This window comes from Centroberyx gerrardi, chromosome 17, assembly GCF_048128805.1.
Source record: "Centroberyx gerrardi isolate f3 chromosome 17, fCenGer3.hap1.cur.20231027, whole genome shotgun sequence".
Taxonomy (NCBI): Eukaryota; Metazoa; Chordata; class Actinopteri; order Beryciformes; family Berycidae; genus Centroberyx; species Centroberyx gerrardi.
In genome coordinates, this window is record NC_136013.1 from 14,906,844 (window position 1) to 14,934,119 (window position 27,276).

Sequence of the window (27,276 nt, forward strand, 5' to 3'; positions counted from 1 at the left end):
CAGAGCTTCATTCAATCTGAACCAGGAAGTGAAATCTTCAGCGGCAGCCAGTTTTCAAAGGCAAGGCATTCGAGGAAAAACCTACTGTTTTCCACTGTCACGGTTTGTTGTATTAACTAGCTAGAATCTAAATTATGACTACTTGTTGAATTTTCTTGGAATGGCGCGCCCATGATATCGCGAGTTTAGCACGTCGGCGTGAATCACTTTTGGGGTAAGACTACTTCCTGGATCCGAGACGTTTCACTTCTGTCAAACCTGCATAAATATGATAGATAACTTAAGTCACTACTTAAGCGTTTTATTAATTTCACGTCAGCTGTAGTTTGACATAGTCAGAACTCAAGCAATTAATGCCTAACGTCCCAGTTAATACTCCCTGCGCATGACATATATGGATGCTAACGTTAGCTAGCTAATCAATTAGCTATTGTGTAAATCTATCTGTATTTCTCCAGACAGCAGAGCAATGTCTACGGAGCAGAGGAGAAGCTGGATACTGACAGGCGCCACTGTCGCTTGTGTCGCCGCGCTTTATGTGCCGTGTGTGCAGAGAGCCGTCCCCGGTGGAGACTCAGGTTGGTGCTAGCTAGCTAGCTAACATTACCTAGACCATGTGGCTTTGTTGTGTAGCCGGGCAGCCAATCATGTGGCGCTGGGTTGATCTAGCTCCTGCAGCTGAACTGGTGCTGTCCGTGGTACTGCTAGCACAGTTAGGAGATCAACTGGGAACCATAGACTGTAAAATAAGAACCCAACCCTGGGAACCCAACCTTGTGCCACCAAATGCTCTTTTTTTTTTTTTTTACTGCAGTCATCACTCGAAGCCCTTACTTCAACAACTTTTGTAGCCAAAGTTGATCGAATTTCTGTTATTTAACATTTTCTTGAACCAGCCAGTCCCATTTAGATTACAAATCACTTTTTCAAGGGAGACCTGGCCAAGAAAGCAACATCACGACAAACATAAAAGTTGCAGACAAACAACACAAACACAAATGCACAAAGATACATTTAAAAATAAATAAAATCCACATAAAACATTGAGCATTCTGTGTTTTGTGTGCAAGTGCTCCAATAAGAAGTAGTCCAGTATCAAAGCAGCAGGCTCAAAGGCCAAGGGCCTGATACATTTTGACTAGAAAAAGGAAAGACAGCTCCTTTTTGAACTCTTAAAAGATCCTTCATTAACCTTTTAAACTCATCAAAAGAGAACAGCTCTTTCTGCTTTCATTAAATTGAATGAAAGTAGGTATCAGCTCACGCACCAGCATTGTCTGATGTTTTTTAGATTCTGCTTCCAGGCTGAGGGACGCTGGAGGCAGACGTGTGTCCAAGGCAAAAATGAAGGGTCCTTTAATGTGAAGCTTGACTGCAGCACATTCGATTTGATTCCTATGTACGTTTGTTTAGATGGACTTCAATGTTCAGTGTGATTATAAATATGATGTGATAAAGGTTTCTTTTGAAATATAAAATTTTAATAATAGAATTTTGGAAACTTGAAATCAACAGCCCATGTAGCCTGTTGTAATGTAGAGGTTATTAACTTGACATTGCTCATCCATGTTAGAGTTATACATTTTGGACAGTAAACATTTTTTTCTGTGGTGATGAAAGCACACAGAGACCAAAATCTTTAGTAATGTGAAAGTCATGGTTTCTGTGTCTTCCAGCCTTAACTGGCATGTGAGAACTTGATCCAGACAAGTTCTTGCTGACTTTTGCCATTAATGAATCACTATGGGAGTGAACATGTCATCATCACTCAGTTTACAAGCAACTTCAGATGCTGAGCTTTCAGTCATTGGTAGTGGGATAATGCTATACTCATTCATAACTTCATTACAAAATTTGCATGATCATAATTTGTCTTCACCCTTTCACCTGCCTTCAAGAACTCTGCATTTACTTCTATTCTACAAGCCACAAGGGGAAAAAAAACAGTAGAACATTATGTATTATACTGTCTGCATTACACAGGTAGGTAATATAAGTACCATTAGTAATGACACTGCAATGTTGAAAGCCTTTGACTTCCTGTGAAACTTGCCAGACTATAAATGACCAGCTGCCCAGAGTTGGAGTTGTATTTTTTTTATTTATTTCTTTTGGGAGATGACGGGTCCAGCCCCGTAGGGATCCATTAACAGTAACAGTCAGCAACTGGAACTCTCTCAAAACTCAAGATGGGCTGTAAAAATGGTGTGCTTGAGTTTGTATCAATCCAGGCTAAAAAACAAGTCTAATAGATACAAAAATCCTCATTTTGTAGGCTAGTTTATTTTAATTCAGTGTTGTCTGTTTATGCATAGGTAAGTTTAATCAGCACTGTCCTGTAACAAGGCTGAACTATGCTCATATAGGACTAGTTGAAATGAATAACAGTGGCCTTAAATGTACTTAGCTCAGTACCTTTGTATGTTGTAGTCCATTATGTTTCACAACATTCATTTAATGCAGTTTATGAAGTAATGCCTTGTACAATTACAAACAGTGTTTAGAAATGATAGCTAGGTTACAGACTGGTAAATGTGGACTCGAGGGCATGAAGGCTCTGCTTAGTTGGTTTGTACTGGCCTGGAATGCACATTTGCAGAATGAAAGCATGTGAAAAGCTCGGCCAGATAGGAGAGAGCGGAGACGGGGAGAGAGCAGGCAAATGGAGCGCTGAGTGGCCCCGCTGGTTGTGCTGCTGCCTAGCGAGCGGGGCCTTTGAAAAAATGGCCAGCCCCTTCTCCACAGTGTTTAGGGACGGTGCAGGATGCCCGCTCTGATAGTGCCAGCTGAACACCCTTCCGAATTCTCCAGGTCTCCGTCTCTGTGTCCTAATCTCTTTAGGTGTGATGTGCCCTGGAGAGGCTTGAGCGCAGCCCCGCGGGTACGCTGTTGTCTAGGAATGTGGAGTGTGGAAATGATGGGGATTATGGGAAGACTGGTGTGGGTGCCCATGCTCCGCTATCACAAAGACTCTTGGCGCCCGTGCTGCTACCCCGTCGAGTCAATATTTTCCCTTTTTAGTACTGGGGCTGCAGAACTGCATCTCTGTGGCACTGAGACGGATGTTTTGGCCCAGTATTAGTTTGAGTTTCTGCGTTGAATGGAGCAAAAGTGTGCCACTACTGAGGGAAAATGAGTGAAATTGAGAAACCGATGAAGGATGAGAAAGTGTGATGTAAAATGATGGCAGGTAGCTGGCGGCTCATGCCAGGTGAAATGGAGCTGTGAAAACATTTAAGCTGTGCAGGTGGAGGAGTTCTGGCTTCATGGTCCATTAGACTGATAAGAGTTAGGGCTCCTCATGTGGCAGAAATTTAGGCATCGTAATTCACTGTATCGGTAAGGTTAAAAAATAAGTGAGGCAGCCAACGCCATCTGAAATTCAACTGCTGTGTTCTATAATGTTGGTATTGCATCAGGGCCCAAGTTCTTGCTGTTCAAAAATAAGTTTTTGATTTGTTTATTTTAAATAAACGTCGCTTACATGTAAAATAACTAGCTATATTCGTAAGTGTTCTTGTTTTCTTTACATGGTTTGATTTACTGTGAACAAGTGCGATGTGTAAAACTGGAGGGCAAGTCAGTTTAACCCATACTTTTTTTTTTAAACTTCCTACCCTTTCAAAGCAGTTTTTTTGCACTATATTTAGTGTATTTATTTACTAGGCATCTTGCATAGCTAATATGTTGGGTCAGTAATAGGCTGATTATCCTGTCAGTGTTGATGCAGGAAAAGAGGCCACTGTTTCATTGGCTGTAGGCTTGGAGAGCAGAGATGCAGGCCTACCTATCTAGGACCAGTAGAGGGTGCTGTCTTGAATCCAAACATTTATCAATGTCATTTAATCTGAACCAAATTTCAATTTTCATGAGTGGGAGATGCAAACATTGGGTGAGAAATCAGTATAATTCGAAACGCTCTGGGTGTATTCTGGCACAAATGGGTTTGTGCCCAGATACATTTAGGCTGCCTCAAATAGCTTTTAGGGGTTTTCTTTTCAGTTTGTGCCGCGCCCCACACAGAGCTTGTCAAAAAATTGTGCAACCAGCTCCTATTTTTGCAGCTTACCTCATTCTGTGACTGTCACCAACGCTGCCTTTTTGTATGTGCCCACTGGACTAAGCGAGACATTGAGACACTGGGAGTGTGGGAGCAGGAGAGAGGCACATAGAGCAGCAGAAGAAAGAGGAAGGGAAGGGACCTCGATGCATGGGGAGGATGGGACTGGAAGCATTATTCTCAGATCAGCATATGTGTGTCTTTGTGTGACAGAGCATTGGAGAGAGAGTCTAATGGTTTGTGTGTGTGTGTGTGTGTGTGTGTGTGTGTGTGTGTGTGTGTGTGTGTGTGTGTGTTTGTATGTGTGTGTATGTGCAGGAGAAGGGGAGGGAGGAATCAGGGGAGAAGCGAGAGATGAAGAGAATGAGCGTGCCGCTTAGGAAATGTCACACTGGGAAGATTTGCAGGTTTTGATCCTGGCAAATTAATGCAAAACCCCAGTGCAAGTATTTGATTTGGGAAAACTTTGGGAGCAGACTTGTCTCTTAATAATAATTATTGGGTTTACATTAATTTCCTCCCCTATTCTCTTCCACAGGAGAGCTGATCACCACTGCTTGTGAGCTGGGGGTAAGTATTAGCTGTATTGTTTAATCAATTCACTCATTAACTCTTATAAGCATTAAGGAAGTTTAATTAAGCATGGGCAGAAAGCAGATTAATTTACTTTCAGTCCACAGGTTTTTTTCCCTTCTTTTCTATACACTTATTTTACTAAGTTACAAGTAGAGAATGCTATAATTTGCAACCCGTTTTTCAAATCCAATTAAAGTCAATGGTAAGGCGATGGCTTTTGTAGGCTTTGCCTTATGTACGGTATAAGGCTTATTATATCCACCCCTCTTTTTTGTGTGTGTGTGTAAGCCGCGAAGAATGAACTAAATCGGGTTAACAGTTATAATAAGTTTTATTATTTAATAAAGTTTATTACGCCGCTGTGATCCTTTTAGGGAGGCTGTGTCGGTGTCACTATGCCAGTAATCCTGCCGTTAGTGCTGCAGTCCGTGTGGCCTGCCTGTCTGCCTTTCAGGCCTCCCCAGGGCACGTAGGCCGTCCCTGGGCCCCAGGCTGCTGGCCCTCCCCTCTGATCCCCAGAGCTCCACAGTTCTGTCTCCCCTTGCTCCCTGTGGCCGTTGTCCCTCAGCTGTCCTTTAGCTGCTTGTCTGTCCATTCCTGTCGGCCACACAGTCCTTTCTCCATGCTCCTTTACCCCATGTTCATTATGCTGGAGCTACCTGTCTGTCCTACCCAAACGTTTAGTTTACCCAATTGTCCATTTGGTTGTTATCCTTTCTTGCTCCCTCGCTTTCTCTCTCCTTCTCTTTCTGTCTCTGTCTCTCTCTCTCCCTCATTGCTCTCTTCTCTCTCTGCTTCTCTGCCTCTCTTTCGCTCCTCGACTTCTCCTCCCCTACATGTTCCGTCCCCAAGTTGTAGTTGTTTGTGTGTTTGGACGCAGCCAGGGAGCCTTTGCAGTGTCCGAGATGACCTGGTGAGGTAGTCGCACTCTCACCTTTCAGCTCTGTCTTCATTTGAGGAGCTGCCCCTTCTCCCTGGCTGGCTCATGTTATCAGTGCCAGGGAATGAGTCTGTGTTTAATGACTGAGCCCTTATCAGGGTGGAGGAGACTTAGCGGCTAATTGCTGTGATTGCCGAGATCCCCCAGGCGAGAATGACTGCGGCTCGGAGGTGGTTTGGGGGCTGGAGCTGGCAAGCACCACGTGCTGTACCACGGGCTCTAGGGAGGTGCACTGTCCTTGGGAAGAGGCTGGAGGAAAAGGAGTGGGTAGAGGGAGGAGAAGAAGGAGGAAGAGAAAGTGAGACGAGCGCTCTCATATCATAGCAGAGTCAGTTAGCGGTCAGGCTGGCTATGTCTGACTCTTCTCCGTCACTGCAACACTACAGCCCACCACCGCTGGCACCCACTCAGGGCACAAGGGCAACTCGGGTGTGACACTCAATCAAGAGGGGCTAATGGAAATGACACATCTTCACTGCTCCTTAACACTATCTGGTTCACTCCTGCTCAGCCCTTTCCTTCCATATTGTCCTTCCAGCTTTTGTATTCTTGCTTCAATCTCTAGCTCTTCACATCCCCCCTCTCTCTTTTTAAAACAAAGTGCAACATCTGCACTTTGCAACATCTTATTAAACTGCTGCCCACTGAAGCACTTATGTGGTGAAGCAGTGCCTGGTTGTTGTACTGTTTTCTTAGTGCTGTGAATTTATCACATTGTCATCACATCTCTGGGTTTGCATCTATTCCTTTTGTTTGTCTTTGCGTGTTTTAGGTGGCCCATCCTCCAGGCTACCCTCTCTTCACCCTGCTGGCTCGCCTGGCTATGTCTCTTCTGCCTTCCCTCTCTCCGGCCCACAGCGTCAACCTGATGAGCAGCCTGCTGGGGGCTGCAGCCAGCGGGGCCCTCTGCTTCACTGTCTGCAGGTAGGTACACTGTACACATTATACATCAGTCATCTTCTATAATTTGATGACGTATTCTTGTCATTTTGCTGTCCTGCCATGCACTGATGTGTGCTTTTTTTAGTGTGATTTTTAGGGAATGTGCTTCAATAATTACATTTACAATTTAGAGGTCACTAAAGTCAACACATGGTTAAACAACAGTGGTCAAGAAAGCCTGAATCTGAATGTCCAAAGAGGGCTTCTTTGTGGTCTAGCTCTCTGATCCTTAAACATTCCCCTACTGACTTTTTTGCATCTTCATGGTGTCTGAAACGGAGAGTGGTATTTTTGGGTCCTGACTGACGGCAGTGGCGTCCCTGATCCTCTGTTCAGTATTCAGGAGCAGAGCCCAGCCACCCTCCCCCCTCCCACCAGCATGCCCGGCCTGTTTACCCATCAGCCACCCGTTGCGAGTGTGCGTGTGTGTGTATGTATGTCACAATTATCGTCCACCCCACCCCCACCACGAACTCCCTGTTCTCCTACCCCCCCACTGCCCAGCATGCTCCCAATCCTGACATGGCACGATTTCTAATCTCCCCCTTCTTCCCTCCTGGGTCTGAGAGGAACAGGATCGCTAACTCTGCTCCTCCCTCTCCCCTCTCTTCAACCACGTCTCCCCTCACTCACTCAGGACCACAGAGTGTGTTACTGTGTCTCTGCATTGCCATCTACCACCCTGCAGTTTTCCCTGCTGCTGACCCCATCATGTAAGGAGTATTTTCCCCCTTCCCTCTTTGTGTGTTTTTATCTCACAAGGTCGGCTGGACTACTTTACATCACCCTTTTGCTGATCTTAGTCATTTTCCACATTGCATTGTTGGTGGCAGCTTAGTGTCAAGATTTTTCCTTTTTGTCATTACTGAACCTGTTTATGCACACTGTGGCATTTCCAAGCATGTAATATACCTTTAATTTTCTCTTCCAGCATAGGAATTGTGGAATATGATGTAATTTCTTCCTGCTGTATACCTGCAAATCTTGGCAAGCTGTTTGGGCCCAATAGTAGCGGAGGAACGCAGGTGACGACAGGGTTGCCGGGCTAGTTTGTGTTCCCAGGTGGGCCGCACTGGGCTGGGTGTATTTCCTGTGTGCTTGGCCGGTTGGTGCTAGGTGGCAGGTGGTCCAGAGTAGGTCAGGGTACAGGGTCAGCCCTGCTGGAGTGGGACAGGGGCTGGAGAGGAAGTGCTGCCCAGGGGACTGGCCCTAGGCCCGGACTGCAGCAGCCTCAGACCCTGCCCAGCCTCACCGCTCCTCAGAGGTGAATCAAAACCTGCCAGCTTTGCCCGCTCTGCCCAGGACAAGACAAGAGAGAGGACAAAAGAAAGAGAGGACAGAGAAAGACAGGGAAGGAACGCTCTGCCTCTGTAGGACTGTTTGGCTTTATCTCCCTACTGACCCCCCGGTCTTAATGCATTTGATGAATTACCAGTCAATTGGAGGATTGGACTCAGCTCTTGGCCAGACATTTACAGACGGTTATTTTAAGGCCAGAAAATATCTATGTGGTCTGGGTGATATTTGGATCACAGTGCATGTTAACTGCAGCCCTGTTTGTAATCTCTGGGGGATTTAGATCCAATTTTGGATTATGGTCAAGTGAAAAGTCATTATGAGGACCTCCACCCCCACCCGCCCCCCACAGGGGCTGATGGGTACTGAGGACTTCAGCCAGAGCACACAGTCACACCCTATAAGCTCTTAAGTATGAACGTATAATCTACGGTTTTCAATTTGAAAAATAAGCATAAAAGGTTTTAGTCATTATCTGTCCGGGGCCTGGTTTGGGCTGAGCTTGTGGCTGTGGATCAGCTGGCAGACTTGGCCTGGTAAGGCTTGAGGGGTGGAGGGGTTACTGGAGAGGGCACAGGAGGGGAGGGGGGAGAGGGTTTCCGGATGGTCAAGACCTCCTTCTTGGTTCTGGCATGGAGGGCGTTGGGTGCTTCGACCATACCCAGTGCATTGGCATAGATGGCATGCCACAGCACTGCGGGGATCCTCCGGCCAGGCCTGTCCCTCAGATGAAATGCCAAGACTGACCAGTTGACACCCGTTCATACCTGCCCTGTCCTTGCAATGACACCGATTGCTCTGTTGTTTTTTCCAACATAATCAACTTTTCTGATGTCTTCTCTTACTTTTGTTTCTTTGAGGCCCACATAAACTTTTTCACTACTTCTTGTTTGGTTTGCATCAGCTGAGAAATAGACTTTTTTCCCCCAAACAAATCATCGCTTTGTATGATTTTTTTTTTTTTTTCCGGATGGTGAAATACATTGAAGTTAATACGGGTACTTGAAGGCAGTTTCTCTCAAATAGTAAATTGTAAGACCTTGAAATTCATCTGGAATATACCCAACATGGCAAGCCTTTGATGTATCAATTTAAATTAGTCGGCCAGATTGCCGTGTTTAATGTGGGGGAATGTAAGTTGATAGGCTTGGAAGCCACTTCTCTCTTGCATAAGTTTAAATGTAGCACTTAGCCTCCCTTTGATTTGTCAATTACAGTCCTCTTGGCTTGATCACATGGTTTGATGGCCAAATTGCATGTCTTGTTATGTTTTCACACCATGGCCTGACAAGCCTTTGAGGATGGTGGCCGTAATGATAATAATTACTATCGATTGCGCTTGAAGGTTCATATCAAAGAACATTTGGCCCGTGGAATCCTAAAGTCCTCGACCATGAGTCTCTAGAGGAATAGGAATGTGTGTACCCTTCATAGAGGGATAATCCAGACAGCTCGGTATTCTGTGCTCTCTCGTTTCACAGTTTATCTGCTAAAGCTGCTCTGAATCTGTGCTACCTGAGAGGAATCTCTCTCCGTTCCCGAGCTTATCCCGAGAAACCAGGAAACAGACACGCTAGTGCGCTGACAGCCATCAGAGCGGAAAAACAACACAAACAACACTCAGCCATCAGCACTTTTCGCACTTTTGTTCGATCACATGATTACATAACGGGGCCGTTGAGGCACGCCAAATGTGTCTGCCCTCTCCCTTCCTCGGCTGCCCCGCGCCCCCCCCCAAACCAAAACGCACACCTGCGAGAGGCTCACCTGCCAAGAGCTGGCCCATGTGGCACAGCTGATACCTCAGTGGACTGGAGGGCGGGCGTGGTGCCATCCCCTGCCTAGTGCTGTGTCCCTAGCTCCTTATAAGGACCTCCACCATATGGTCCTGATGGCGCTCCCCCTCCCTGCTCCCCTCTACCCGCTCAGGTGGGTTGTTTTTCCACAGGGGTGGGGTTGCTGGAAGGTTGCGTGTATCTTGTCGGGGTCATCCCTGGAGCAGTGCGTGGGGGGGGGTTGTTTTCGTGTACCCGTTTGTGTAGTTTTGTTTTTGCAGACCTCTGAGTGTTCGTCTTGATATCTTGGAAACAGCTGAATAGAGTTGTTTTGTTGGAAGACGTTCTCACCTCTCCCTGCAGGTGGCAAGACTGCCCCTCCCTCTCACATCTGCTGTGGCCGGATAAAATCTTCATCCCGAGAGGTGATAGAGAATGCAACTGTTACTGTTTTCTTCTGAATATGCAGGAGTCAATTTTTAGGTTTGTCTATTTGAAAGCCCCCAATCTCTGGACCTTTTGTTCCATTTGCACAGTATCTCCCCTGTCATATTGTAGTCCAACAGACCTCCTTCACTCCCCCCCATCCTCAGCATGACCAATGGTTCCCCCAGGACTCATCCTCTAATACAGTTAAACAGATGTCTAATGAAGATGTTATTTCCTCATTACTGGCTACGGGATGGGGATAGAGAGGGGGAGGAGGGAGGGCTAGATAGACAGCAGAATACAGTACCAGTTTAATATTCCTTTCGCCCGTGGGCCCGAGATTGTGTCTGCCTCGGACGTCAATATTACATTCCTCACCCACCACAGGCAGTCTTAATAAGGCACCAGGCACGGAGACGGATCAGACTCGGCAATTACAATTCACCCAGAATTAGTTAATGGAATCTATACAGCGACATTTATGTATCACTGGTGTGTGCCTAATGACTTTGTTGAAAAAGCAGCAATAAAAATGGCATTCTGTGAATTGCATAAACACAGGATTTTTGTAAATTGTTTTTTTTCTTCGTGTAATTTTTGTGTGTTGGGTGGAGATTAAGATGGCATTCTGGGAGAAATTGTCATGTCAGTGGCTGCATTGTTTGAGCAGAATTGTGGTGATTAATTTTACACGCACTTGGAGCACTGGAGCGCTCTCCTGGAGGAGGGGTGTCTGAGCAGCAGAGCATGGGCCCTTATTTACCCTCCTCTCTGTTAGAGCAGACAGCTTCCCAGCCACACTCTGGATGAGCGAGGAAAGACAGGGAAATGCTTGTTGTGGTATACATTTACTGGCTGAAAAATTGACGGTGGAATCCCAGATTGAAAAGTTTAGGAATAGAATACACCTAGGGTATACATTTTCATGACAGGTGTAGTATCCATGGATTATATCATTTCATACCCTACATTTGAATTGAAGTGCTGTCTTTTTTTTCCTGTTTGGCTCTGAAATTTCAATGCAGTGCCTCAGACACTTAGCAGTGTCATATAATGGCTACTAGCCTGCCTGTCCTGGCCAGAGGAAAGCCCTGGGGCGTCAGCGAGGGCCAGCTGGAAACCTCAGCCTGGCCCGGCCAGGCCACCTCCTCCACGGGCTTTCTAACCTCTTCAGGAATGTGTGATTCTTTTCCAGCCCTGCTTCCCCAAACCACCACTCAGCGAGAGAACAGTGCAGCGCTGATCCGCGATGGCACAGCTGTGGTATTGTCTGCTCCCTGGGGTGGTGTGTGACAGTGGCTCCCCTGGCCAGCTCCATTGTGAAGCCTCATTCACTGCAGAGTGCTGGTATAGGCTTTTTGTGTGCCGTTATTTAGCACAGACGACTGGTGCTGGCAAGGCTCTGGCCCATACTGTAGAACTGAGGGGGTAAATGAGGCAGGTCCCGTTTTGACACTTCAAAGTGATTATGCTGAGCTATTGCTGTGTCCTTGAAGGGGACACTGCTTACCAGAGCCTACTGTATCTTTTATTATTTACCCTTGAGCTTGGTTGTTTTCCCTTTGAACTCATCGGTAGAATTTTGTCATATTTTCATTTTGCCCATTTCATTTTTTCCTCATTAATGTTTCCTGAATTTCTAGCAGTTTGAATTTTTAACCAACAAAATTATTGTTAATTTTGTTTCTTAACCAGTTCCACGATTTCCAAGTATGAAATGAACTGTGCTTTATTTCAGGCTTTATGCATATTATTTGTCATTCAGTTAATTACCCAAGAGATGACACAGAGACATTTTGGCAGGGCGGATCACTTCACTAGTCCTGTTGTCAACCATGTTGGACGACGTTGTCAACCATATTATTCTCCTGCCATGTCTCAACCAGGCCATTGTCACTGAGCCACAACATTACAGCACAGCAACATCCTGCACCGCATTGAGTCGTGATAACAGAGAACATGGCCACGCCGGTGTCAAGAGTGTCTCCTGCTTTATCTGAGTGTCCTGGGAGCAGCCAGCCTGGAGAATGAGCCATGGAGAGGCTGAGAGGCTGACTGGGACCCAGGTGGTCCGGCGCAGACAGACAGGTCATTTACAGCAGCGCTGTACACACATGGCTGGGCTCTTACGGACTGACAGGCTCTAACAGAGAGATTTGTCAGCCACTCAGGGAGAATAAAGAAGTCGAAGAACAGGAGTGAGTCTGTGTGTGTGTGTGTGTGTGTGTGTGTGCATCTCTGAATATGTGACGAGTGTTGCCTGGCTATCAGACAAGGCTTCAGAAGCCAGAGCAGAGTTGCTGTAATAACCTCGTCCCTGGACCCCTACTACTGCTCAGCACCCTGCACTACCCCAAAACCAGCCCCCCTGCTAAGTGTATGAGCTGGGGGTTAATTGTCATGCAGGGGGGTAGAACTGAGGGTGCGGGGGGTCTCTGCACCTCAACAAAAGTCCCCATCTGCCCCCCCCCCCACCACCCCCACCCTTCTTCATCCTTCCTTCAAGTTACAACTAATTCCTGGAGCGGTGCAGCGAGAAAGACGCCGCTATCTCTTATTAAGACCCACTCCTAGACGCCCCATCAACACAGAACCCCTCCCCCCCCGCCCCCCCCAACACACACACACACACACACGCATATACATACACATACACCAAGCTTGCCTCACAGTGAACACAGAGGGAAAAGAGTGGAGAGAAGGAGAGAGAAAACCCAAGAAAAAAAGGGGAAGTAGTCAGCAAGCAAGAGTTTTTTTTTTTCTACCCTCCTCTCGCTCTCCCTCTCCTTTTTTTCCTGATTTACCGCGCTTTCCTCAGAAAGCTCCATTGTTCCCCTAGCCTAAGTCTCATCAGGCCTTTTGTGGCTGACTATCACAGCGGCAGGCAGAGAGCTGGAAATGTATAAATGGTATCATGCCTTGTGATTAATGGCGGTGCTTATGAGTCAGGTCTGATAACGGGCCTGCTCTCTACTCAATTTCAGATACCGTTAATGGAATCTGTCTTCTGCGATTGTAATGTGAGAGCGCCTAATTTGCTATGGAGCTTGAAGCTGTCACCGGCAAGGGATTGTGGGGTCATAAGGGACCTGGCAGCCGTTTGGCCTGCAGCTTGTATCTGCGGTGCTGAATAGAGCAGCTCTCTGCCTGTCAGTTAGCTGATAGGCTGATGAGGACTCTAAGCCACTCCACACAATGGCGGAAAGGGCCATACTGCCTGACTTCCCTAATTGTCGAGCCTGCTCATATTTCAGAGCCAGCATGCCGGGGACTGGGCTGCTTTTTTTTTTTCTTCTCCCTTTTTTCCCCTCTCTTCTTGAACTTTTTTCTTCCTTTTTCTATATTTCATCCTTCATCCCGCACACTCTCTCACCCCTCAACGCACACTTCTCTCTGCACTATTTTTCTTTTCTTTCCCTTCTCCTCCCCATCATTTGTCGCCTCTCTCCCCCTCTGTCTCTCATTTTAGTAAGTGGTGGGTCTTAGCGTATGACAGATTATCCCAAGTTTGCTTCAATTACCGCTAAAGAGATGGAGACAGTACAGGAGAGGAGGAAGGGGAAAACTTTTGTGCACACATTATATTTAAGAAGCTGAGGATAAAGTGCTATCTCTACCACGGTGGTTTCTGTGCCAGTCTGCTTGAGATCAACCGGCTGCTAGGGAGGGAGTTCTCATGATATGTGAATGGCCCAATTCAGTGAGAGTGTTTTTCAAGGTCTTGTCCGAGAATCAAACTTGGGTCGCGGGAAGATTATAATGGGTCCCCAAATTAGTCTGGAGGAAATGGTGGCTTTTTTGACTGTAGAATTTTAATTTTGTGTGAAGCTGCCGGCTGTGTAGCCTTTTCATGTCCCTACAGCATAAAGTAGGCTGAATAAAACACTGTAAAATATTAGTAAAATACTAGTAGGTTTGTTGCCAAAAAAAAACATGTTAGATTAACCTTCAGTCACAGCCCGCAAGGTAATTTTTGTTTTTTAGAGAAATTAGTATGAAAATGTGGGTAAGGACAAAAAAGGTTTTAAAAACGTAAACTAAAACAAGGCTAGGATTGTTAGATTTGAATATTTTAAGCTATATTTCTTCAGATCTATTTAAGCCCAAACCAAAAGGTTTAAAGGTTGCAATTAACCATGTTGCAACTATTGAATAATTAGTGAAAGTCTGTTGAAATATTGAATATTGAAATAGAAAATTGAAATATTGTCAGGCATGACTCAGTCTGGCTCATCACAGCTCTGTTTGGGGTTGATTCCCTGGTCTATTAGGTCCAGGTCTGATTAAAAAAAAACAACTATATGAGTCTTTTGGGTTTGTGTAGAAAAGCCACAGGTCTTTGTCAAGTTGAGTAGCAGCTGTGAAGGCCTCTACCTCACCTCTTGTCCTCTGTCAGGTTGGCAGGGCCGGGCCCAGGAGCGGTGCTGACCGGAGGGCTGTTTGCTGTGTCCAGGCTCAGCTGGCAGTGGTCCATGGTGGCGGAGGTCTTCACCCTCAACAACCTTTTTGTTGGTTTGCTCTTCTCCTTGACTGCCAGCTTCCACTGTGCAGAAAACGCCCTCCAGAGGAAGAAGGTAACCCAGCGCGTCACACTTCTGCCCTCACTAAGGACAGCGCCTTCTCAGATGCTTTGTTAAGATAATCTGTTGTATAATGTTGTGTATTTCACTCAGATTTAGCTCACAGTGCTGTACTGAACTGCTATTATCTGCCTTTATCAGATTTCACATTGGGGGGCGCTATGCTGTGGCTTGGGGCTCTGTAACCAGCACACCCTGGTGCTGTATGTACTGGTCGTCATTCCCTGGGTCCTGCACCGACTCTACTCTCACAGGGTAAGTTCTGGTCCTTTCTACTTTAAGCTACTCTTTTCTGCAAGACTTTGAATGTGAATGCCGCCTAACAGCAAATTTCTTGTGGCATGGGGTTTCTCGGGACGCAGCTTTATCAAATGGGGCTCAGTCGTCTAATTTGTATCCATCTCGGGGTGCTTGATATGAAAAGGTTTGGGAACCCCTTGATTTTGACAGGAGCTGTCTTTGTGTGGCCTGGTGTCTCTGGGAGTGTGTTTCCTGGGCGGATTTCTGCCCTACATCTACCTGCCCATCTCCTCCTACCTCAACACGGCCCGCTGGAGCTGGGGGGACCAGACCTCCCTGTCCGGCCTGCTGACCCACCTGCTGAGGGCTGAATACGGCACCTTCAGTCTGGTACTGACACATACATACATGACTTGCATGTACAAACACGTGCCTACACACACACGCGCAGACTAAACACACACACACTAACATACATACACGCTCTTGAAATTCTTTATGATCTATCATTACTCAATATATGTGCTCTGTAGGCCTTTTTATCTTGCACGCCACACCAGTGTTTTTTAGTTTCCCTCTCTCTGTGTTGGCAGGCGAAGACGGAGGGTTCTGTGAACCTGACCACGATGCTGCAGTGAGTATTCTGACCAGCAGCTATCTTAATCTGCCGCTTGGCCTTTTCAGCCTTTCATCTATCTTTTTGACTTGACCTCAGCTGTTTACATATTTGAAACACAAATCATGACTGGTTTATGTACCGACTTCACCAGACATATTCACAGGCACAGTATTTATAGATGAAACGCAGCTCTTTATAATTACATGAAGTCTTTGGTGTCTGCATATGCCATAATGTAATTTAAACATTGGATGGCCTTTTTTTGGCTCCTATAGTTAGGTTGTACATGCCACAGATTTGATATTTTGATCTATATACAGAAACAGATGATAATGTGGGGTTCTTGGTTCTGGTGGGGGTTTTTTTCTAAAAGGGACAGTGGCCAGTCCGCTCACCCTTGGTTTTTTTTTTTTATGTAGACGGTGGGAACGTAGAGTGGAAGGTGGAGTAGGGGAGACACAGCAGAGAAAAGTGATGGGATTCGATTGGAAGGCGCAGTGGGGGCTCACATGTGGTTCCACAGGCGGGAGACTCAACCACTCTGGGCACTGGTTCTGGTGTTTTAGACAGACAGGTTTAACCACAGACAAACCAATCCGTTCTGAGAGCCCAGAGTCATTTCTGCAGCCCGTCTCTCTTCCTCCTCTCCCCAGCAGCTTTTGTTCTTCCCATTCCACTCTCTCCCATCAAAGCAGAACTGAACCTGCTTAGAGGGCCAAATCTCTGTGTTCTGTTTCTCCAGCAGTTTGAAATGATCACTCAGCTCTGGTGTTTAAGCGTGACAAGCTGTGATGACAGACACTGCAATAGAGCTGGAGAAATTGTATTTTTCCACTCCAACACACCCACCCCCCCCCTCCACCTCCACCCGATTCCCACTCCGTCTCCTCTCCCCCCCACCACCACCACCGCAGTCATCCCACTTCTGGTATCTTTCTCCAACTGACGGGATGGGGGAGCATGTGCGTCTTAAGACCCCCCACTACCAGCCCCCCTCTGCCGAGCGCCCACCCCTTCCCATCACCCCTGCTGCTTGATGGACAAGCACACCTTCAAGATGGGGAAGAGAGGCGAACATGACAGGCATGTCACACTGGAGACGTAAACCCGCTCGAGAAGCTGACACAGTCCCACACACACACACACAGACAGACACACACGCTTGTGAGCACATACACACATAGTGTACATTGAGAGATATAGAGACTCAATAAGCTGTCAAATAGAGATGGGTATTAAGGAAGAGGCAGGAAACTATCTCTCTGCTCTGAGCAAGTGCTCTGTGACTGACAGGCGCTGTGAGGAGGGGATGGGGCAACGGGGGGGGTGGATGACACAGTCATTGGTGTCTGTCAATCCGATTGAAAGGAGGAGCGCACAGTCCTAGGAGTTTGTTTTGATAGGGGATGGAGGGCATTTAGTAATTGGTGTCCTTGAGTTTGGTAGCAGTTAGAGTAATGGGGTTGTGCAGAGCTAGTCTTCGGTGTCCATCATATATATGTGTGTGTGTGTATTGTACGTGTGTGTGTGTGCATGCATCAGGGCCCAGTTGGACCACTGCCTAGAAGACCTTTCACTCCCTGTCCTGGTCCTGGCTGGAATGGGTCTGCTCCTGTCTTCGAGCGATAGGTAAGACGAGCTAGACGCCACCATGCGAGTCACCAAACTCTGTCACACACCTCAGCAGCCACTTCAACCAAAAATCGAATCCCCTGGAGTAAAAGACATGGAACAAAACCACTGACAAAATGCTGATCTTAGAAAAGAGAATACAAAAAGACACTGAGGCACCCGACTGTCATGCTGTCGCGATGCTCCGCATTCAAATGAAGATGGGTTGATGTAGGTGTATATTTTCAAAAACATGTTCATGTGTGCAAGTAAATCATTGCTTTTATGTATCTGTATGTGGCAGGGCTGTGTGATCCAGTAATTCATTACAGTAGTGCCTTTGCTGGGGTCTGTGGGGTGGCGCTGATAAAGCCTAGTGGAGCCCTGGGGCAGGAAAACCTCGGAACTGGGCTCTCCCCAGGGCACTGGCCACCCCCTGCTCCCCCCTCCCCCCTGGGGTGCACTTTGATAAACTTGACTAGATGCACACACACACACACACACACACACACACACACACATATAGAAGAAGAAGAGAAAGGTCATTCCATGGTATATCAAAAGGAAACCATGCAAATGGTACTTTCCCTAAAATGTTTAGTGGAAATACTTCATATATGCAATGTAAAGCACATCAGAGCATTTTATTACTGAGAAATCAAAATGTAACTATTAACCATTCTGCATAATGTGAGAAGAATTGAGATGTAAATTCACACAAATAGAGGAAGCTTGCCAGTGTGTCTTAGTGGCTAGCCAGCGGAAACCAGCAGATCCCTCTGTTAGCAGAAGAATGAAAAAAATAAATTGTCATTTTCTCTGGCTTGGAAGTATTTCTTAAGGTTCAGATCAGCATTCGTTATTGGCATATGGTTATAGTGTTTTCTCATTAGTGTAGAAGTACATTTTACAGCTGTACTGTAATGGGTTTGTGATTCAGTAGTTGGCACCAGCTCATTATGACTCACTCTGCATTAGAAAATCAATCATGCACCTCTAAGCTGGCTGGGGTCTACATTTGCTCTTGGGCTCGCGATCTCCATCCTTGCATTCATATTTTTATGGAGGTATTAAAATTTTTTTTACATTAGACTACATATTTAGAAAATGTTCATACCTTTATATACTGACAATGAAAAATAATATCTCAATGACCTCGCTCATGGTAATTCCTGTCCTAGGACGTGTTGTTGTGTGTCCTGGCTGTTGGCTGCCATGCTGCTGGTCTACTCGCTGTTTTTTGCTTGGAGAGCCAACCTGGACATCAGCAGACCCTTACTGCTGGGAGTGGTGAGCTATGGGACTCGGGGTGAACTGTGCTCCGGGAGGCCGTTGACTTGAACTTACTCTGCAATCCACTCTCTGAGCTTGTGTGTGTGTGTCAAGTGTTTCCTTTACTTGTGCTTTTTGCTTTTCTTTATTCATCATCAGGCTTTATTGCTCAGTCCCACTCCCAAAAAAACAACTACTTCTGCAGTTAAAGCGCAATTGTCCTGTTATCATGATAGAAATCCCAAAATAATTGTTCAACTGCAATACCCATTGAAGCTAATCCTGGAAATGCCCCAGGAGCAAACCTGGGTTTCAGAACCAAAATTACTCTCACCCCCTACATCTCCCAAAAAAATCCACAGGAAACACTGGTGTGTGTGTGTGTGTGTGTGTGTGTGTGTGTGTGTGCTCCCTGCAGGTCGAGCGTTTCTGGCTACAGAGTGATGCTGCAGTGTGTGTGCTGGCAGGCCTAGGCCTGAGCTGGACACACACAGGGCTGGAGAGGAGGCTGGGCCGCGGGGGGGTGTGGAAGACCACAGGCTGGGTGCTCACCATGGCTCTGCTGGCACATATGGTACACTCCAATCGTAGGTGAGCATCATACTCAGTTAGCAGAAACTTTCTATGGGATGGAAAAACAATTCAAAGTCCAAGGTATTCATGTCTAGAGTTAAAAAGCCTTTAGGACTCAGATATTAAAATCTTACTGTGACCTATTTGTTGCGGCTACCAAAGCCTTTATCAGGGTGTTGCTCTCTATTCTCTATTAGAGAGAATGCACATCCCAGAAAAATACTTTTCAATTGGTGCTGGTATGAAGGAAATCCACTTGAGGAGAAAAGGAAAAATGTATACTGCACATGATTCCTCAAGTCCTCAAGTGGATTTCCTTCATCCCAGGGACGTCATGCTTGATGCTGACCTGGGGACATCATGCCTAATGTTGACCCAGGGACATCATGCCTAATGTTGACCCAGGGACATCATGTAGTAATGTTGACCCAGGGACATCATGCCTAATGTTGACCCAGGGACATCATGTAGTAATGTTGACCCAGGGACATCATGCCTAATGTTGACCCAGGGACATCATGTAGTAATGTTGACCCAGGGACATCATGTAGTAATGTTGACCCAGGGACATCATGCCTAATGTTGACCCAGGGACATCATGTAGTAATGTTGACCCAGGGACATCATGCCTAATGTTGACCCAGGGACATCATGTAGTAATGTTGACCCAGGGACGTCATGCCTGATGTTGACCCAGGGACATCATGTAGTAATGTTGACCCAGGGACATCATGCCAAATGTTGACCCAGGGACATCATGCCTAATGTTGACCCAGGGACATCATGTAGTAATGTTGACCCAGGGACATCATGCCTAATGTTGACCCAGGGACATCATGCCTAATGTTGACCCAGGGACATCATGTAGTAATGTTGACCCAGGGACATCATGCCTAATGTTGACCCAGGGACATCATGTAGTAATGTTGACCCAGGGACATCATGTAGTAATGTTGACCCAGGGACATCATGCCTAATGTTGACCCAGGGACATCATGTAGTAATGTTGACCCAGGGACATCATGCCTAATGTTGACCCAGGGACATCATGCCTAATGTTGACCCAGGGACATCATGCCTAATGTTGACCCAGGGACATCATGTAGTAATGTTGACCCAGGGACATCATGCCTAATGTTGACCCAGGGACATCATGTAGTAATGTTGACCCAGGGACATCATGCCTAATGTTGACCCAGGGACATCATGTAGTAATGTTGACCCAGGGACGTCATGCCTGATGTTGACCCAGGGACATCATGTAGTAATGTTGACCCAGGGACATCATGCCTAATGTTGACCCAGGGACATCATGCCTAATGTTGACCCAGGGACATCATGTAGTAATGTTGACCCAGGGACATCATGCCTAATGTTGACCCAGGGACATCATGCCTAATGTTGACCCAGGGACATCATGTAGTAATGTTGACCCAGGGACATCATGCCTAATGTTGACCCAGGGACATCATGTAGTAATGTTGACCCAGGGACATCATGCCTAATGTTGACCCAGGGACATCATGCCTAATGTTGACCCAGGGACATCATGTAGTAATGTTGACCCGGGGACATAATGTAGTAATGTTGACCCAGGGACATAATGTAGTAATGTTGACCCAGGGACATCATGCCTAATGTTGACCCAGGGACATCATGTAGTAATGTTGACCCAGGGACATCATGTAGTAATGTTGACCCAGGGACATCATGCCTGATGTTGACCCAGGGACATCATGTAGTAATGTTGACCTGGGGACATCATGCCTGATGTTGACCCAGGGACATCATGCCTAGTCGCTCTCAACTAACCTGATTATAATCACAGTACACCAGTAAAACTGGTAAAAATACACCTATAAATAATTACAAAAAGTATGAGACATCAGTTTCTCCATTTAAACCTGGGTGCTGCGTCGCCTTAAGAATATAAATCCAGAAGGTCTCCCTAAGTAGCAGGTTCTTGAATACCTGGATTTTGACTACCATGATTAGCTTCTTTGTAGTGAATTGCCATAGGGTATTGGGGATTACAAGAGCAATATAGTGTTTTTGTGTTCAGCTACTCTTGTTTTTAAATTTCTTTAGGTTCTCCCACTGTAAACGTAGCTACATGTTCTATATACGATGGTTGTACAGGCATCTGCGATCAATGAAAATAGCATTAGGTTGAATTTGATAAAGTCATACTTTACTGCACTCCACCAGCAGTAATTAACACTGGACTCATAATGTGCCCCAAGTTACTTTTAGGTAGTTCTTTATAGTTAAGTTAAAGGGAAATAAAAACTCTCTCTCATTCTAGTCCCTTCTAAAATCCCCATGCATTAGTTTTCCCTGAGTCAACCCGATTTGTTTCTCCTCTGTGCTTCAAACCGGAGGTCTGAACTCCATATGTCAGGTTTTTCTCTACTCACCCCATGGTAGGGGCTAAAGAGAGGCACGGTTAGCACATAGATTCCACTCGCAGAGCTCAGTCTGAGATGTTAGCCGTCCGAGAAGGCAGATTACACCAGCGTAGTGCTGGGGAGTGCCAGACAGCCATCACTGAGCGGCTTTGATCAAGGGGAGAGCATGGCCTGTGCTGTCAGACCCATCACACCTGTCTCCCCACGATTAGATAGGCAGCCAGAGTGCGCAGCAGAGGGGATGGGGCGGGGGCACTGACAACTTACCCTCAGAGCACCTTGAAAGCGTACCTACAAACAGACACGCACTCACATATACACACTTATACACAAACACTTCTAAGAAGGAGTAAGGATGCACTCAGCCCTGTTTTAAATGCAAGTAAACACAACTGGTGTTTTGGTGATATTAAACAATATTACGCTGTGTGTGGTGATGCTCATAGGGAGTGTGATCAAAGCAGGAACGCTGTGGTGGAGAGGTTCGGCAGGGAGGTTCTGGCCTCGGTCCCAGCAGACTCCATCATCCTAACCAGAGGAGACCTGCCAGGAAACTCCCTGCGCTACCTACACTACTGCCAGGGCGTACGGCCCGATGTACGCCTGGTCGATCAGGAGGTCAGAGCTTTTCATTTCTCCACTGTCTTGTCTATGTTCAGATCAACACGGTTGATATAAACCTGAACTAAGAACATATTGTCTTATTAAGAAAAGCTTAATTTCAGAACTGTATGCCACACAAAACCTATCCAGAAGCAAAAGATCTCTCTGAGCACAGTTAAGGTCAGGTACATTTAGGTATAAAAACGGGAAGCTTCAGTGGCACACCAAAAGAAGACAGAATCTGTCTGCTGTGTGATTTAAGAGAAATTTAAACTGAATGTAATTTTATATTCTTGTGTCTTTTATACTATAAGCTGAGAAATGTGCTTCATGGCAAAATGACTTCAATTTCTTTTGGTTGTCAATTATGGAAGAATGAAAGACTCAAGGTGTGTATCAGGAAAAGTAGATTCTATGTGGCAAGCTTTATCTGTAAAGCCTGGGGTACTTTGGTTGTGTGACACCTGAGTTTATTTAGGAATATGTTTTGTATACATACATATTTCAGTGTGATATATGGATGTGTCATGTATGCCCATGTGGGCTGGGCACCTAGTCAAGTCAAGTCATGTCAAGTATATTTGTATAGCCCGTAGTCAAAGAGCTTCACAACACCCACATTATGAAAGTAATAAAAGAAAACGACACACCCTAACCTTAGACCCTCAACTGAGGACATGGAAAAACCTGAAAACCTCAAACCTTAAAAAATTAATGCATGACACTAAAATCAATCAATCCTCCTCCTTAGCCTTAAAGTACACAGCATTGTAATTTTCTTATTGCTAATCACTCTGAATCCATTCCCCTATAAAGACATTTTAGTTATTTATAGGCTTTAGGGAAAAACCAGTTCTGATACGAACAACTTAAACTGAGTTGGTGGTACTCTTTCTATAGATGATGACGTACACGTGGTATGTGGCCAAACTGGAGCAGCACCACCCTGGGGTCCACTTTCCTGGCCGCTGGTGGGACCCGGTCCACCCTGAGGAGAAGGACACCTTCAGTCTGGAGCAGTTCCTCTCCCACAACATGCAGTAAGGCACTGAGACACAGGGAGAGAGCGAGGAGAGAGAATAAAGGGATGGTCTGAGCAGATGAATAGAAGGGTATGAAATGGAGAGAGTGAATGAGGAGGGCAACAATGAGCCGACTGAACAAGTGGGTGATATAATGAGGCTGAGATCAGTGGAATGGTCGACACAGCGGTGAGTGCAGGGGGAAGATAAGCCCATAGAACTGTTGCGGACATAAGAGGAGTCTGATGAACTACAGAAGTCGACTAATCTACTTGATTTGATTAAACAGTCTCCAGCAGAGTGATTGCTGCTCCCTGCTCTCACCACTCACTCCTCAGGGAGGAACAGAGACTCAGCGTTAGGCAGGAGACCTGTTAATACCAAGCCCACCAGGGGGCAGTATTTGCCAGGCCAACATGCCTGTCTCTCCGAGGGGCAACACTGACCTGTGGGATTAACCCTCAGGGCCCAAGCCCTTGGTGAGGAGCAGGGGGCTGGAAGGAAGCTAGAAGGTTTTGGGATGTGAGGAAATGTATTTGAGTTAGCCTTCCCTGCTGTTCATATGTGTGTAGTCATCACAGTTACCTGGGGTGAGAGGGAGGGTTTTTTAAAGGGAGATAGGAGTGTGTTTTATCTCCTGTGGTCCTGGCTCCCTGAGTGTGAGGTCTGATTGTGTTTGTGTGTGTGTTTATTTTGTTTGTCTGCAGGAGGGCTGTATTTGCCTGCATTGGGCTGCCTGATGGGGACCCAAGCTGGGAGCGCAGCTTCACTCGCTGGCCCCTGGGTGTGTGTGACTACCTGGTGCCTGCCCAGAGGCAGTTTCACCCCGAAAAATGGGCCCAACACACCCGCAATATCTATAACTGGAGCGAGCCACACAACAGGTACACACACACACACACACACACACACACACACACACATACACACAACCATTAATGCCTCTGGACAGGTAGCTCATTAACTTAGCAGGCTATAATTTTTTATTGGCCAAGGTCATGATCAAATAATTTACCATATCATTCCTCTCTGATTAAACAGCTCTTGATCTTTACATGGCACTAGAAACATTCACTCACAAAGATAATCAGCCCCAGCCAGCTCACCATGTACCTCATCACCAACATCAGAAAAGATCTGCTTGGCCTCTCTTCTCTGTGGTCTTTGGCCATTCTGGCACAGACTCCACAGAGCTTCCTCCAGCGAGGTTGTCCTCTGTTCTCCATGCTGTGATCCAGCTCTTTGTGAATTCAACCAGAGCAAGACATTAGGCCCTCAGCCATTTGAAATGAGACTGAAGATGAAAAATAATGAGTTTCTTATTGCGTTTTGTCAATAACTGTGTCAAAAGTGGAATTAGTCAAAGCTCCATATTCTGTTGCTGTTGCCAGCAGCCCCTCATTCACTCAGATATCCACGGCTGAATACTGTGACATTATTTCCCGCACCCTCACGACAAGCGTGTCCGCCGATGCCCACAAGCCAAATATTAGCTCGGGAACCCTGCTAAAATATTCTTTTGAAGAAGAGGTCAAGTGTTTATAGTCAACAAAATGAAAAAAGGGAGATGTGGTTTACTGCATGTCTAATGTGCTAGCTGGTATTGTTGCTCAGTCATTTAATGTTTATGCAGCAAACATTGATGTTTAGTGTGTCAAAACCTGCACAGTTGCGTTGAACAATATATTCACATAAATAATCATTTATAGCTAGTGGAACTGTGCACAAACCAAAGCCTGAAGCTATTTAGATAAAGAAATGTTTTTTTTCTGTCTCTGACAGTTTCCATCCTGGGTCCTGGGAGCGTGTTGCTAATGAGGAGATGTGGCAAGCCAGGTACATTAAACTTTTTACAGTAGATACTGGTTTCTTTCCCTCTTTGGAGAGGTTGTATACTGTAGTGTGCAGATAGAAGCTGCGTCACGATGCACACTAGCCTGCTAGAACATCTCCATAAACCAGTCTTGTGTGGTAGAGCATCTACATGTACATTCTATTTGGTGGCAGCATCTACATAAATCACTCCATTGGACTGGTGCGTCTGAGAGTGTGGATCTGCATGGCTCATCCATCCAGCACTTAGCCCTGAGCCTGCGTGCTTTGTTTCAGGATGAAGACGGCTTTCTTTCTGTTTGACCTGGCAGAAAGGATGCAGGGAGAGGGGAAAGCTCGCCTCTTTGAGCTGTCTTACACTGTGAGTCTGACCTCAACAAACACGCAACATTACTGTCATTTACCATAATGAGGACATGACATCAACATGCCACACAGAAATAACTCCTGAATGTCTGTCATATTTTGCCTTATCAGTTTTGATAACATCTGTTTTTGTGTGTGTGTGTGTGTGTGTGTGCATATGTGTGTGTGTGTGTGTGTTTGCTGGGAAGCTGTATAAGGAGATAGTGGAGGCCCACTCAGACTACCCTCCCAACTGGGACAAGAACTTGGCATTGGCCTGCGAGAGGCTCCTCCGTTCAGGTCACCGGGGCCACAGGCCAGACAGCCTGCTGACCTGCAGCGCCCAGCACTTCAGTCGCTACTTGGAGAAGGAACACACGGATCCCCAGGCTCCTGCCATCCGCTCTGCAATTACTCACCTGCTCCAGGAGAGAGACAGGCTCCGCCAGAGCCAGAGGCAAGCCCCATGACAAGGTCCAGAGGGATCTACATGGAGCTGAGAGTGTGCCGCCAGCCCGACCCAAGTGCAAGGCACCAAGGACAAACCAGGGACAAAGTCTGAGGCAATGTGCCTCTTCTCCTGGTTAAAATTTGGTGCTCCAGAGGGGTAGAGGATGGTGTACTGGTGTTTAGTTAAGATTTTGTCTGAATGGACTAAGAGTTGGGACTGGAACTTTGGAGAACAGAGGGATCTGCATACATTGGCGATGGGAGAATTGCTCAGACTATTTCACTGGACAAAGACATGGTACAATGTAAAGGGACCTACCTGAGGCTAAGTATGGGTTAAGGGGAATGCTGATGCAGAAGCACTAGAGTCACAATGTATGTTAAAGTTGGTAAAGAGTGAAACAGACTGAGCCATGCTTCATTGGATGAATGTTTACTGTTGACCCTGTCCTCTAGGGACAGGACTTGACTTTTGGAAGCCTTGACTGACCCCAATCAAGTTGTGCATGTTCCCCTTAAACTCACTCATTCGATTGCTTTATCTTTACATCTCATTCTTTTTTTCTCCTCTTCCACTCTTACAGCTTTTAACGTGATGATTATTTTGCCTCAGCCTCTGCTCTAGTTCTCTTTTTCTCACATTAGGATGGCAAGGCCGAGATTGAGGGAAACCCAATTTGGGGGCAGAAATGGGGGATTAGAGCGGCAGTTTAATCTGGGACAGACTTGTGCTGTGCCACACAGTCCTCTCTCCCCATCACCAGCACTGCCCACCCACCCCTCTATCCATCCATCAGTCTATCTTAGATAGTCCTTTAAAAACTAATGGATTCGATGAGTGTTTTTTTCCCTCTTCCTTCCTAACGGCAGGGCTATAATCCCTCATGGATTTAAATGAAATATGAAATGTCACAATGCCAGGGACCCTTTTAGAGGTGTGTTTGTGTGTGTGTGTGCATGCATGTGTGTTTATTTGAGTTTGCGTGCCTATGTGCGTGTGCATGCTCATAGCTCCAAGCCAAGCCCTTTTCCTTCAGGAACCTAGCCACGCATAAACATAGTCAATAAACAAATTGACACACTGAAAAGCAAAGTGCTTTGATCCTCAGAGAAGCACAAAGTCACGCTAACTCCCAGAGACACACATAGGCATGCGAAACCCTCAGCCTCACAGCTCCCAGACAGATGGACTATTAGCCTCATGAGGGTTGCTTGAGAGACATGGTGGCATGCAAACCCGGCGAACGGACCTGGAGAGGCACTTGACGACACCCTCAGATCTTAGTCTTTGTGTCTCCCCGATTTGTTCTCAGGGTGACACACTAGGGGACAGCAGTAGGATGTATGATGGTTTCTGTAACTGATTTTGTGAATGTTGGTGTTGATTTTAAAGAGCCTGGGGCCGTAGGAGTTGCTACGCAGAGGTCGAGCCAGTGTGTTGCCATAAGCTCCATAAAGCGCAGTCAGAGCCCGCTGTTAGAGATACCACTAGAAAGCTAAGGACAGTAAGTACATGTGTAGTTTTCTCAGAATGTAATCTGCCCTCTCTGTTCGCAGGCCTGGTTAGCGGCTGTCAGCTGGCTGGATGATGAGATTCGACCTAGCACAGATGGTTTGCTTTCTCATAAAAAAGGGGAAATTGTCACTCCGCTCTCTACAGATTAAAATATTCCAATAAAGATTCTGCTCTTTTTTTAATACA

General features: G+C 46.2%; 1 protein-coding gene across 1 annotated transcript; it reads left to right on the forward strand.

The window, feature by feature from the left end:
* Positions 1-157: 157 nt before the first annotated feature.
* On the forward strand, positions 158-27,276 carry tmem260 (transmembrane protein 260). Its single transcript, XM_071924223.2, has 17 exons — positions 158-214; positions 459-578; positions 4,599-4,630; positions 6,349-6,500; positions 14,415-14,592; positions 14,740-14,853; positions 15,049-15,228; positions 15,432-15,472; positions 17,000-17,086; positions 18,250-18,358; positions 18,759-18,931; positions 21,768-21,939; positions 22,825-22,964; positions 23,654-23,830; positions 24,729-24,782; positions 25,056-25,140; positions 25,334-27,276. The coding sequence occupies exons 2-17, from the start codon at positions 470-472 to the stop codon at positions 25,592-25,594; spliced, it is 2,064 nt and encodes a 687-aa protein (XP_071780324.1). The 5' UTR covers positions 158-214; positions 459-469; the 3' UTR covers positions 25,595-27,276.